This window comes from Oratosquilla oratoria, chromosome 38 (genome assembly GCF_046742065.1).
Source record: "Oratosquilla oratoria isolate Oo_2021 chromosome 38, ASM4674206v1, whole genome shotgun sequence".
NCBI classification, from domain to species: domain Eukaryota; kingdom Metazoa; phylum Arthropoda; class Malacostraca; order Stomatopoda; family Squillidae; genus Oratosquilla; species Oratosquilla oratoria.
In genome coordinates this window covers 15407202-15422307 of record NC_134814.1, presented here as the reverse complement: position 1 = coordinate 15422307, position 15106 = coordinate 15407202, and the positions used below count along the sequence as shown (strand labels likewise).

General features: G+C 39.8%; 1 protein-coding gene across 6 annotated transcripts in view; it reads left to right on the top strand.

Moving 5' to 3' along the window:
- Positions 1–15106, top strand: part of LOC143019973 (protein CREG1-like) — a 52538-nt gene that overhangs the window by 28124 nt on the left and 9308 nt on the right. For 4 of the 6 annotated variants that reach the window (XM_076176034.1, XM_076176033.1, XM_076176031.1 and 1 more), the window contains 5 exons: positions 203–292; positions 2486–2602; positions 6691–6811; positions 9020–9174; positions 11976–12095. In XM_076176034.1, the coding sequence (XP_076032149.1) occupies positions 218–292; positions 2486–2602; positions 6691–6811; positions 9020–9174; positions 11976–12095 (588 nt within the window). In that variant the 5' untranslated portion in view covers positions 203–217. The remainder of the gene's footprint in view (positions 1–202; positions 293–2485; positions 2603–6690; positions 6812–9019; positions 9175–11975; positions 12096–15106) is intronic. The other 2 variants (XM_076176035.1, XM_076176036.1) reach the window with 1 other exon arrangement.

Sequence of the window (15106 nt, the reverse complement as noted above, 5' to 3'; positions counted from 1 at the left end):
TTTATTCAGTTTAGGGGTCATTTCCATAGCAAAAGAGTCATAATGATGATTGTGTTTTGTAATTTCTTTTCCTCTGCATGTTTGTCAACAACATACTATTTTTGATTTATGGTAAAAGGCTCATTACATGAACATTTGAGTATAGTATATGTGTGTACATTAATTGCCTTCTCCACACCTCTAAGTTGAAGTATTGTTTCAGGAACCAGAGAAAAGCATGGCGTGGCGAAATGTGGTGATGGTGATTGCCGTCATCATGTGTATGGCAACACTCACCATTGCATTTTTTCAGGTTTGTTAAATTATCACAGTATTCTCATTGATATTGTTTTTGTGCAATATTATTCAATAATGTAAATCATAGCATTTATAATTTGGATTGTTTTTAGAATTCTAAATTGAGCAATTTAGACTTGATTTTTTAGTTATTTTTATAGGATGATTATAACAAATTTTTCAACAAATCTGGAGAAATGGGTTGGATTAGGTACTACATCTGTATTTACCTTTTAAAGATTTCGTGTGCATATTATAATGCTGTTTTAGAAGAGTGCTTAATTTTATTTCAAATATTTTACTTTATATTGTTGAATATAGAGTGGCCACAAATGAAATGTTTTCACTAGGGATTTTTGGATCATAAAACTCAAAAGTGCAACTTACATTTGTTTTATTGGTACCTTAGGCTTACATTTAGTACTTTGGAAGTTGTAAGATTCTCAAGGTATGAAACATTTATCAATACCCACATCTTCAGGGCCCCCTTCAGGTCAGTGATGTTGGTAGGATGTGACTTTTCCGGTTCATTTTTCATTACATTCCAGGCATTTTCATTTGGATTTAGGTTGGGAGAATTGCCTGGCCAATCCAACACTTCAATATTGTTCTTTGTGAGGAACTTTTTCAGACCTTTGGGCCTGTGGGCAGGAGCTCCATCGTACATAAAAAAAGTCATAAAACACCAACAAATGTTCCTTTAGCACCTTGATGTAATTATCACCTTTCATTGTGATGTTTTTAGGAAGAAATATAGTCCACCCCAGTCCCTCACATCACTAAAATACCCCCACACCATCACACTATTCAGGTGTTTCACAGTCTTGATGGTGTATTGAGGGTTATATTGGAACACGTCACTGGGCCCTCTCATCACCTTGGAGCCCCCCTGACAAGTCGGAAGGTGCTCTCATCACTGAACGCCACTTTTTTCCATTGATCAGGTGTCCAGTCCTTGTATTTCTTGCAAATATTGCCTCTTTTTTTCCTCATGGCCTCCGTGAACAGTGGCTTCTTGGAGGTGCGTTGGCATGGAAGACCAAGGTGTTCTTGGAGGTGATGTTGGATCGTGTGGACAGTGATGTTTTGCAACAGGTCTGGATGCTTCTTCTTCAATTCCACTGCTGTTATTGAAGGCTTCTGCTTCACCTCTCTCTTTAGAACTTTGTTCTATGGAAGGCCTTTCTTTGGGTCCCAGACCCCGGTTTTCTTTCTGGAACTGTACACTCGGGGAGTGCTGCAGCAACTTTCTTGAGTTTGTAGATCAGCAGTCTGCTCATGTTCAAGTCCACAGCTATGCATATCACTGGTACTCCCTGTTTGAGTAGGGGGAGTGTATGGGTCTTTTCTTCCATTGTAAGCTTGGTATGATCCATTGTGATGATCAAGAGCCGTGTAATAGGGCATCAAAGTCAGTGGAAAAATGTAAAAAGGGGCATTGAGGAGCAGCGAAAATGTAACACTCACACTGAGCTCTGGGGGAACACTAAGGCATGCTGTGTTGGTGAACAATGGAGGCAGGCAGGCTGTAGCCTACCACATCATACCAAGCTCCTCCCACTTTTCATATGGCTGGAATGCAAGTGAAATGTTAACAGCAAATCTCGTGTCAATTTTTCACTTGCATTGCCAATGTAAACATTTCTTTTGTGGCCAAAGTATAGATTAAGTGATGTACTGGGAATGAAGAAATGTGGCCCAATTTTCTCATGAGTTGGACAGTAAGGAATTGAAGGGATGAGTATAATAGGAATGGAATTATTTGATATTTATTAACTAATGTCATTAGGTCATTTGCCTGGGTTTTCTTGTATGAGACCTGTGGCTACAAAATGTTCTAAATGTCTTGAGTTGGGCCGTAAGTCCTGAAGGCCACAGGTTTTCTGCAAGAAAGTTTTGATTGCTCTCTTTGGTGTGTTAATGTTGTACAGTATAAGATGAGTTTTGTGTCCACATCATGATTTATGTATTTTTGGCAGATGGTATTAGTTTTCAGGCTGAATTTGTATTGATACTGTTTCTGTGATGAGTAATGACCTAGTCATAGATAACCTAGAGTAACTCATTTGTCACAAGTCTTTTTTTTTTCTCCTCTGGGATTAAATCTTGTGGTGCTTGCAGTAGGACAGTTATTTGGTGTGTTAAGTAATGCTTTTTCATGGATGCTATTGAAATATTGATGTATTAAGAATATTATAATATTTTTCAGGTAAATGTGGTTGAAAGCAAGGTCAATGATAATGGACTGTATACAATTGAATTGGAGCAAGAAACCGTAAAGTCGGAACTTTTTCTTCATCAGAAACCACCAAAAACCTATCTAGAGGTAATGACTTTTTCATTATGGTGACTTTCTCCAAGCTGATTGAACTTTAGTATTAGCCAGGATACATTTTATAGATAAAATAGCTGTAGTAAAGGAGTTATGGATTGTAAGCCTTTAAGTAATTGTATCATATAGAAGATAAGCTCGGATAGCATTCTTAAGATTTTTGTTTGGGTGAAATGGGAAGGATTCAGCTTTATTACTATGAATTTTGTTTGATAAAGGATCCTGTACAGAAACTGTGATTTAAAAGTACAGTAAACACTTGCTATACTGAGTCTTGTTACTCTGAATTTCAGCTATATTGACCCTAATTAGACCTACTGACCATTTGTCTAATATAACAAACAAATATACGGTGTGAGGTTTGGTATGGATGGCGGGTGGGATGTAGGTACCACACAGACAACACTGGACACCTTCTTCTATAATGACTTATATTGACCCATACTGACAATCCATACATTAATTAATGTTTCTTCTCTGAATGACTTGTGAGCCCACCCAGTGGCCATCACTTGTTACTTGGGAACCACGGGTTTCCTACAAGTGGCATGGGGCAGTAGACTCACTGACTAACCCAACTGGGCTTTTATGATTCATTCTTACTTCTTCCAGAATATCTTTTTATATTCTTTTCAAGATTCTCAAACACCTATTCCACCTCATATATGCTCTTCTTTTGGTCTACTACCATCTATATTCTAAGCTTGTCATATACTTTCTCATTTCTTCTTTGCAATTGTTCCTCACATGCTCACTCCATTTCTGCCACCACCACTTTCACCTCTACATTCTGCTATTCACCACCCTTTGTTCCTATCTGTCCTCCTTATCCCACACCATACATACATATACCAAAGGCTTTTTCCCCTTACACAGGGGGTAGCCAAAAAGAAAAAGGCATAGAAACCACTCCCACCCATTCCATTTCCTATATATTCCACTCCCCTCCACTCTCCTCCCTCCCTCTTATCTTGGCACCTCCTGGATGATGGGTCATCCCTGCATCCTGTCTACTGCCCTGGGTCAGAAGCAGTGTCACAAGACACAGCACATCCACAGCAAGGCCGCTTCATAAATTCGGCGACCCCCCTCTCCATCCCCTCATGCAGAAACTTGACCATTCTTCCTCTGTGGCCACTTCCCTTTTCATTTTCATCGCATTCCATGCCTCTCAGTTTTGACTGATATTCTTCCTCATTCCTTTCTTGCTCATCTTGCTAACTTTCAGCACCTCTGCCTGCCTCCCTTTTTTTCTATCTCCACATAATATTTACTATCCCCCTTCCACCAGGTGGTCAGACATTCCACTGCCCTCCACTGAAATAAAAGTTCTTTTAGTGCATAATATTTTGTAGTATTTATATATATGCATCAAAGGCCTCTTTCCCCCTTATGAGGAATGTGACCAAGTCAAAATACACACCCACTTCACAGAAAAAGAAAAATTAACGCTCTTCCATCTCAGCACTTCATGGACAAAGGGTCATTCCTGGTTCCCACCTCACTACTCAAGTTGTGAATAATGCAGGGAAGCACAACATTTCTATGACAATGCCAGCTAGTCCAAGCTGATTTAATCTCACCACCTTATGATGTGACAACTCCCACTCCTAATCCATTGAAAATACTGTAGCCATAAAAAGAATATCCTTTTGAGTCACATTATCCTTTCATTCTTTCACAATCTCAGTAAATTTATTCCTATTTTTGCACTCTCCTCTCTGCTTGACAGACATTCCGTGTGCATCCAAAGTGTACCTTAAATCATCCATCCACTTCTTTGTTGGTCTTCCTTTTAAGTTCACTTCAACAGCTTTTTTTTCCACACTCCATTTTGCTAGTCTTTCCTCACTCAATCTTTTCCATTTGCCCAGGCCAGACCACCTCAACTTTCTTTGATCTATCCTGTCCGACAGCTCATTCTACCTCAGTTCTCTGGTTCACCTCCATATATCTCATTCTATCCATTCTTGTAATGCTGCTCATATTTTCAAATACTTATTCTCAAAATCATTCAAACTCTTCCTATGTACCTTATTTATATTAAAAAAAAAATGTGCTCATTGCAGCACTAGGATACAATCACTCCTAAACATTTTATTTCACTCAGACACCCGTATCATTTACTCAATTGTTTACTTCCACATCTACTCCTTCATTCACTGCCTCCAACTTCTCACCTTTCATGCTTATATCTAACCTACTATCATCAGTCTTTGTTCATCTCATCACTACTTTAGTCCTCATTTACTCTCTTCTTTCTCCTTCCACACACCCCTTCCAGACGCTAACTGCTCATCTCTCTTCAGAACCAGCAATAAACACTGTCCTTCATAAACAACAGCTGGCTCACTTCCCACATCCCTCCCCCCTGCCCTACCAAATTCATACACTTACACATTTACTTCCCATACGACTCTATCCATACATATACATATTGAACAACTATAGGATTGATTGGGGGGAAATGGGGTGACCAACATGAATGTCAGTGTGATCAGTGCAATTGTGTAGAAATATGTATAGCAGCCTTGGCGATTTACTACACATATGGTAGAACTCAACTCTGTATTTATTTTTTGGTAAGATGAATAATTTTTAATGTCTGGTACTGGTGATAGAAATTTATATTTATATGATTGCCTCTCTAGCTTTGTATTTACCTAGTTGTATTGTATAGGAAGGGCAGCTATGCTCTTGGTGACCCGTTTTTGTATCTCGCAAGGTCAGGTTTGTTCTTAAATTCTTGTATTGTGTTTGCACACTATTTCTTCATCCGATTTGTTCCATATATCTATCACTCTGTGTGGGAAGCTGTTTTTTTTTTCATGCCTCTTCTGTAGTTATCCTTTTTTAGTTTAATTGCATTTACTCTCGTTTTTCCTCTGTCCCGCTTTAATAAGTCCTCTCTATCAAGGCATTCTTTTTCTTTCATAATTCTGTAGATGGTTAGTAGGTCCCCTTGTTCTCTTCTTTGTTCTAGGGTTGGCAATTTCAGTTCGACTAATCTTTGTTCATATGTCAGGTTTGCAAGTGTTGGGACCAACTTTGTCATTGCTCTTTGCATTCCTTCTAATTTTCTTATATTCTTTTTTGTACTGGGTGACCATATCAGTGCTGCATATTCCAGTTTTGGCCTTAATGTTTGCAGTATTTTCTTGATCATTTCCTTATCCAGGTATTTGAAGGCCACTTTTACTGATCTCAACAAATTGTATGTTTTTCTGACTATTTTATTTATATGTTTATCTGGCGACATGTCTTTGGTGATGATCACTCCTAAGTCCCTTTCAGAATTTACTTTCTTTACTTCTTTTCCATCAATTATTTTATGATGATGATGGCGATATGGTTTAATGTCACAAACTCTCCCCTATTGGAAGGCTAGGACAGTGCCCCTTACAAAGGACTTTGTAGTGTGGAATTTAATGAACCATGCCCTTGGTTCAACTTCAATTTTATACTGTACTGTTATTCTCTTCTTGCTTTTTTCAAATTCAATTATACTGCACTTCTTGATATTGAATTCTACCTTCCATCTCTTGCTCCACTCTGAGACTTTGTTCAGATCCCTCAGCAGTGAGTCACAGTCAATTTTGGAGTTTATCCTTTTTTATAATTTTGCTTCATCTACAAAGCAGTTCATGTAACTTTCAATGTCTTCGTCCATGTCATTTACATATATAGCAAACATTATCAGAGCTAGTAACCCCTGTGGGACGCCACTACTCATTTCTTCCCATTTAGAATATTTGTCTCTGAGCACCACTCTCATTTTTCTTCCATGTAGGAAGTCCTCCATCCAGTTCAATAGTTTTCCATGTATGCCTCCTATTGTTTCCAATATGTTCTTTTAGCACAGTGATTTACTGGTATGATCTTGGCCTTTTTTCATTCTACTAAAGCACATATTTAGGCATGTAGGGTGTTTTCTATCCCCGAGACATCCTTCAGTCTATGGTCTGCGCCTCAATAGAATAAAATTTTACAACACAAACCAAGGTAGACTTTGTGAAGTATGCTTTACTATGAACGAGTGAAATGTTTTGAGTTTTGTTTTTCATGCAAATTGTATATTGCAGCCAAATATGCATAAAACCAAAACTGTCAAAGTTGCATCAGGCCAGATGTCAGTCAGTTGGCCTGATCCACCCCCACATGATGAAGTGGCCAAAACCGCAAGATATATCATGCACATATCAGGTAAGTTAAACTTGAATGTCAGGTGGATTCCTTCTGCTGGCAGTCAGAAATTATATATCAGTAGGAAGCCTTCTATTTATAGGTTAATGAAAATAATCTCAAATCATTTAATGGGGAAGTTTTCTTCAGTTGAAGAAAATTGTCGGGCATGGAGAAAAACTATTATGAGATATCTTCACTCTTTATAGGTTAATATTATAGTTGTTAAAACTAATTTATTACTTTCATTTTTCTAACAATGCCACTATTATCTATAATAGATGTGAGCTGTAATATTCTTGAATTATTGATTAATTTACTACACTGGGGTATTGGCTGCATGGTGATATGGAGTCGGTTCTTGAGAGACTGTTTTTGGGGTGCCCATACAGACCAGAGCACACATCATTTGTCTGTGTTGAGTAAAATCTCGTATCTACTCACAGGGACTAATGACAAGTACAGTGAGACCTCTTATTAATGGACGTTAATTAGCTGTGTTTGCGGTGTTTTTGCTGTGTTTTCGGTGTTTTTGGTGCTGTTGTTTAGTGCGTGCAATCACTATGCCACCCAAAAACCACTCCAAAACACCAAAAACAAAGTGAAAATATCCCAAACACAGCCAATTAACGTCTGTTAATGAGAGGTCTCACTGTACCTGCATATGGTGGTCATGAAAGCTGGACAGCAAAGCTGCCCATTTTCAAAGCCTGTCAACCTCCTCACCTCTGTCTCTGGACTGGAACCAGAATCTTTCTCTATTAATTTCATCTGTATTTATTAAACTTTTATCACACATGGGGAGCTGACAATCAGCAACTGTTCTCCTCTTGCTACCACTTTCAGCTGGTGAAATAGAAACAGTTGCATGCTGATACAAAGGTCCTTAATTCAGTTTCACACAGTACAGCAAATAAGGCAGCAATCAAGTTATACACAAGTTCTGCACAAATGAATAGTCTGACCTAACTCACATAACTGTGAAGTTGTTATGCATGAAATGGTGACATGGTAGAATAGGTTTATTATATATTGATTGATTTTGATTAGGTATGTGTGAATTTGTATATTGGGGAGGTGCATAAAATGATGCAGCCCGAGGGGATTTCTCCCTGTCTTCTCTTTTTCTGCATGAGGGGGTGGAGAGGGGGGGCGGTGCTGATTACTTGAGGGGGCCTTGCTGTGGGTGTATTGTGTCTTGCTGCATTGCATCTGACCTCGGGGAATTAGTGGATGCAAGGATGACCTGTCATCCATGGGGAGCTGGGATAGGAGTGGTTGGTGATGGGGGAGTGAAATGGGTGGGAATAGGTACGTGCCTCTGACTTGGCTACCCCCCTTGTAAGGGGGAAAAAGCTCTTGATATATAGGTAGATAGCATAAAATGAGGGATTATTTGCATGCTTATGTATATTAGTAGGATTTTTCCCCTCTTTTAAGGGGGATGGCAGAGTGGAAACGTACACCTATCCTACATCTATGCAAAAAATCATTTGTTGGTTCTCCCATCTTAGCACCTCATGGAGGCAGGGTCATCTGTAATCCTTTCCATACTGCATGGGTCAGACATAATGCACCAGGACACAGAACTTGCACAGTTGGGTCTGACAGCTACAGCTGGTTTACCTTCACTCAGGAAATCTATGGAGCAGACAATATACATACATATACCAAAGGCTTTTTCACCCACTTACAAGGGAGGTAGCCTAAAAAGAAAGGCATAAAATCCACTCCCACCCATTCCATCCCCACATACTCCACTCCCATTCACCCCCTTCCTCCTTCTTATCTCGGCTCCTCCTGGATGATGGGTCACCCCTGCATCCTGCCCACTGCCCCGGTTCAGAAGCAGTGTCGCAAGACACAGCACATCCACAGCAACGCTGCGTCACTAAATTGGCGACCCCCGTCCATCTACTTTATTTATTCACTCCCATCCCTTACTCACTGTCCTCCCCTTCATCTGGTGTACATAATTCAAAGCAATGGGGGATGTAATTGGAAAGAGTAATTTATTATGGAGTCAAACATCATAAGTGGCTAGTAATGGGGCTTTGCAGAGGGACATACTTTGACATACTTGTTTTATGATAGAACCCATTTATGAGCTGTTATATTCTTGTCACATAGGTGATTTTATTTACCTGAGCACTACCTACTTGATAAGGGGGAAGAGACCGATGGTCTGTAGATGTATAATGAGATGAAAGTATGGATTTCCTCTTCCAGACTGGGCTGCAATGGCAACAACATCTGTACACAAAAATATTGAAGGTTTCCCATTTGCTAATGTGTTCAGTGTCAGCGATGGACCTTTGGGAACATCAACAGGAATTCCATACATGTACCTCACCCCAATGGAGTTGTCTGTTCATGATTTGAAGGTAAGGGAAGAGAAAATTCAGCCACCTACAATTGCACTGTTCACAGGAAGAAGACTAATGGGGAAACAAAATGCAGAATGTAAAGTTATTTGCCTATTGGGCATATCCAAAAGAAAAAAAGAAAAGAATGTAAATCATTATCTTGGTGTAATCTTTAGATGCATAAACTGGTGAATGAAATGTATTACTTGGGTAAAAACTTTTTACTGACCTCAGCAGCCTTCTAATTGTATACATCTGTAACACATTGGACAAAATCTTCCTGTCAGCCATGTTACATGCCATCTCCAAGTCCATAAAAGCCCAAGAGAGATCTTAATGTTTTTCTAGAAAATTTCTCGTATATCCATCTTGCTACAAAATTTTGGTTCACGCAGTTTTCCTTTCCTAAACCCATAATGTTCTTCCTCAGTTAATATAACCCTCTGTTTCCTTTGTAATCCTTTGTCATTTAACACCCTCCCACATGCCTTTCCAATTACACTTCACAACTGATCCTTTCAAAGGTACTACATTCATATTTATCTTTTCATTTGTATAGTGGAGCTATATATGTACTATTTCAATCCTCTGGCACATTCCCCTCCCTGAAACACACATTAAACAAGTCTCACGTGCCTTTCCAATTACACTTCACGACTGATCCTTTCAAAGCTACTACATTCATATTTATCTTTTCCTTTGTTTAGTGGAACTATATATGCAATATTTCAATCCTCTGGCACATTCCCCTCCCTGAAACACACATTAAACAAGTCAATCCAATATAAAACAACTGAGCATTGTATTCTGGCATCAGAGAAAGCAAATAGGATACTGACATTGGTAGTATTATTTTTCAACTTGAAAAGTCCACAGGCACTGGAGATCATTGGTCCATCCACATTTGGAATAGTTATTGTTACCGATGACACTGTATGTGGCAGAGACTTGGAGTTTGAGAGAGCCAGAAAGAAGTATAAATGTGTTTGAGATGAAGTGTCAGAGAAATGAGGAGGTGAAGAGGAGAGTGGGTGTGGAAAAGTAGATACCAAATAAAGGCTGGTGAAAGAGTATTACAATAGTTTGGACACATGGAAAGAATGAGTGAAGAAAGATTAACAGAAGAGGTGTGGAAGCTTCGCATAGGTGGATGGAGTGAACTTAAGGGGGCAACTGAGGATGAGGTGAAAGGGGCATTGAGCAAGAGGGAGATAGGGGTGAGTGGAGAATGGCTATGTATGGGTGATACTTTGATGCACTTTGAAGGGATTTTTTCCCATCTTCTTTGTTTTCAGCATTAGGGGACAGAGAGAGGGGGGTTACTGATTAAGTGAAGTGATCTTGCTGTGAATGTGTTGTGTCTTGCTGTATTGCTTCTGACCTGGGCAGTGGACAGGAGACATGGATAACCTTTCATCCACAAGGAGCTAAGATGGGAGGGTAACAAGGGTAATGGGTGGGATTGGAATGGGTGGGAGTTGGTGCGTATCTTATAAGGGGTAAGAAGCCCTTGGTATAAGATAGATGGTCACCAGATCTTATTAAAGACATAAATTGGGAAGAGTAGTACAGCAGCAAGCCATAAAATTCATATCAATCATAAGAAACAAAGAATACAAGACCAACACAAAATCTTTTCATTGAGTGACTTACCGGCTGTGTTAAGTTACCTTGGGGCTGTGGGTTTCCTGTAAGAAAGACCTGGGCCAATGTATTGATTGACTTTGGAACTTCAGTGGTACCAGTCAGGCAATGTTGTTGTATGTTTGGAGACTAATTTTCACTTGTAGAGGACTGTTGAGCATCATAGCTTCTGCTATCCCTCATTTCAGCTGTCATTAATTTTTCCTTTACTGGGACATCACCTCTTATTTTCTTAAACTTCATATTGCAATGTGTGTTGTAAAAGGTGACAAAATGGGACAAAATGAGATGACAGGGGAACCCCATTTCTGTATTCTTCTTCAAAGGAGTCATGCTTTGACAAAGCTTTCAAGGGGGAGAAGGCAGTTTGTACAAACATACATATATGCATGCATCTATATACTAAGGGCTTTTTTCCCCCCTTAAAAGGGAGGTAACCAAGTCAAAGTCACACACCCACTCCCACCCATCCCACTCTTGTTTCCCTTTCGTCTTAGCTCCTCTTGGATGAAAGATCACCCCTGCCTCCTGCCCACTATCCTGGGTCAGAAACAATGCAGGAAGACATAGTACATCTATAACAAGGCCACTTCACCTAATCGGTAACCCTCCCTCCCCATTCCCTCCTGCAGAAATTAAAGACTGGGAGAAATCCCTTTGAGCTGCATCAAAATATCATTCACACACAACCATTCCAATACCTCCCCCATCCCCTCACTTCCTTGCATTAAAGTATCATCTATACACAACCATTCTGTTCCGATCTCCTGCCTTCTCCCTTCCTTGCTCAACAGACATTCTCCTTTTGTTCAAAGCCCCTTTTACCCCATCCATCCATTTCATCCTTGGTTGTCCCCTCTAGTTCACTCCATCCTCCTCTGCCTTCCACACCTCTTTTATTAACTTTTCTTCACTCTTCCTTTCCATGTGTCCAAACCATCCCAATGCATACAATGCACATACCAAAATATGCATACACAATTTACAGTTTTATTTTATTTAATTTGTTTATTGATTTTTATTTATTTATTTATTTATTTTTTTTCTGAATGGAATGGGTGGGAATGGTTTTTATGCCTTTTTCTTTTTGGCTGCCTCCCTTGTAAGGGGGAAAAAGCCTTTGGTATATGTATGTATGTATGTATTTTTATTTATTTATTTTTTTGTCTTTCTAGGAAGATAATCGTGCATCACTGACCATGTCAGAAGCCCAGAGTTCATACTGCCATGAGAAAGGCTTTGATCCTGAAGACCCACGATGTGCTCATGTCATCTTTACAGGGAGGATTATGAAGGTTTGTTATAACATTCCTGTTCAGAAGAAATTCAGTGTCATGAGTTTTCATTTATTTAACTTTTTTTTTTTTTTTTACACTCCTGCCCAGTATTTTGATATTAGTTTTTACTGGTTTGGATATGAGATTAGGCATTTATTTATATTTTATTATTATTATCTTTTGACAATATGCTTGTTTGAATAATTCCTTGCCATTGGTTTTCATTTATATGGAGAATTATAGAGGTCTGTTGTGACCATCCTACTTGAGTAATTCATTGGCATTATTTTTCACCACTTTTTTTACAATTGTATGATACTTGTAATTTGTAATAGTAAGAAATTGTCATTAACATCAATGCCTATAATCCTTTGATTATTTTCAAGATATTGCATGTTTAATGAACTCCATGCCCATGTGAAGCCAGTTTTGGTATCAAGTGGGTGATGGCAACAAGGGGATTGTATAAGGGTAATACATACATATACCAAAGGCTTTTTATCCCTTCCAAGGGAGGTAGACAAAATCAAAAGGCATAATTCCACTCCCACCCATTCTGCTGCCATTCACCACCTCTCCCACCCTCCCTCACATCTTGGCTCCTCCTGGATGATAGGTTGTCCCTGCATCTTGCCCATTGCCCTGGGTCAGAAGCAATGCAGCAAGACACAGTACATCCACAGCAAGGCTGTTTCATTTAACATTTGGAGATCGAGAGAAATTCTTTTAGGCTGCATCAAAAATATAATTCAAATATAACCATTCCCTAACACCCTCCCCCATCCCCCACCTGCTCCCTTCCATGTATCACGGTATCATCCATACACAGCCATTCACCACTCACCCCTGTCTTCTGCCTTCTCCCTTCCCTCCTCAACAGACATTCCTCTCTGGCTCAATGCCCCTTGTATCCCATCCATCTCATCCTTGGTCATCCCTTCATGTTCACTCCATCCACCTCTGCCTTGCACACCTCTTTTAGTAATCTTTCTTCACTCATTCTTTCTGTGTCTCCAAACCATCCCAATACTTTATCATCAATCCTATCTCCCATCTCCTTTTCTTCTCCTGCTCTCCTCCTCACCTCCTCATTTCTCACTCTATCCAACCTTGTAACTCCTACCATACTTCTCGGAAATTTCACCTCAAATACATTTAAACTCTTCTTCTCTTAAATTCTTTGTCTCTGCCCTGCACAGTGCTGTTGGTACAATCAGCCCTTCATACAATCTCCTCTTAGCATCCATTCCCAAATGTCTTTTTCTGATTATACTTTTTAATCCCCCAAGGCATTTACTTGCTTCTCTGTCTACAATCTACCTCTACCTCCACTCCTCCCTTTCCCACCACATATGACCTCAAGTATCTAAATCTATCCACTTCCTCCAGTCTCCTTTAGTACTCACTTCCATATTGCTGCCATCCTCTCCCCTTGTACATCTGATCACTTTGATTTTACCCATATTTTCCTTCAACTTTCTCCCCTTGCATACCTTCCCAAACTCTATCACTAACTTCCTTAACCCCCCTTCTGATCCTGCCACTAGCACAGTCATCAGCAAACATCAACTGGCTTACCTCCCACTTTTCTCCATTTTCTTTAACCACCTCCAATCTCCTGCCCATTATCCTTGCATTGACTTCCTGCACCACCCTGTCCATGTACATATTGAACAGCCATTGTGACATGACACATCCCTGGCGAAGTCCCATCTTTACCTTAAACCACCCATTCTCTCCATTTCTAATTCTAACACAGGCTCTACAACTCTGGTAAAAACTCTTGACTGCCCTTAACAGCTTTCCTCCAATCCCAAATATCTGCAAAACCTTCTGCAGTGCCTTCCTGTCTGTTCTGTCATAAGCCTTTTCCAAATCCAAGGTCCCTCCCCAAAAAAAAATCCTTACTTTTTCCTAAAGCTTTCTCACATATGTCTTACCACAAAAATTTGATCCATGTAACCTCTGCCTTCCCTAAACCCATTCTGGTCCTTTCCTAATCCTCAATCAAAACTTTCCCATAAGCCTTCCCAACTACACTCAACAAACTGATCCCTCTGAAACTACTATACTCACAATTGTCCCCTTTTCCCTTGTAAAATGGAACTATACAGGCACTCATCTAGTCCTCTGGCACTCTACCTTCCATTAGACAAACATTTAACCATCCAGTCCACCACCACTGTCCCTCCCTTTTTCGGACACTCCACATAACACCCATCTAACCCAGATGCCTTACCTGCTCTTATCATTTAATAACTGCTTTCACTTTATCTTTTCTTATTTCTCCCCCATTTTCCTCATCTATCACTGTCATTTTCTTAGTGCCTCCCACTGTAGATCAGATTTTTGTGGTGAGACAAATATGTGAGAAAGCTTTAGGGAAAGGTAAGGATGTATTTTGGGCTTTTATGGATTTGGAAAAGGCTTATGACAGGATAGACAGGAAGGCACTGGGAGAAGTATAGCAAATATACGGGATAGGAGGAAAGCTGTGAGGAGCAGTCAAGAGTTTTTCCGAGAGTAATAGATCTTGTGTTGGGATTAGAAATGGAGAGAGTGAATGGTTTGAGGTAAAGGTGGGACTTCATCAGTAATGTGTTATGTCACCTTGGCTGTTAAATTTGTACATGGATGGGGTGATGTGAGAGGTAAATGCAAGGGTAGTGGGTAGGGGATTGGAGATGGTTAAGAAAATAGAGAAAAGTGGGAGATGCAAGTTGTTGTTTGCTGATGACACTATGCTTGTAGCAGGATCAGAGGAGGGATTGAGGAAGTTAGTGACAGAGTTTGGGAAGATGTGCAAAAGAAGGAAGTTGAAGATAAATGTGGGTAAATGTAAGGTGATGTGATGTACAAGGGGAGAAAGTGGTAGCAGACTGGAAGTGAGTATTAAGGGAGAGAGACTGGAGAAAATGGATAGTTTTAGATACTTGGGTGCAAATGTGGCAGGAAAGGGAGGAGTGGAGGTTGAGGTAGAATGGAGATTGAGAAAAATGCCTTGGGGGATTAAAAAGTGTAATGAGAAA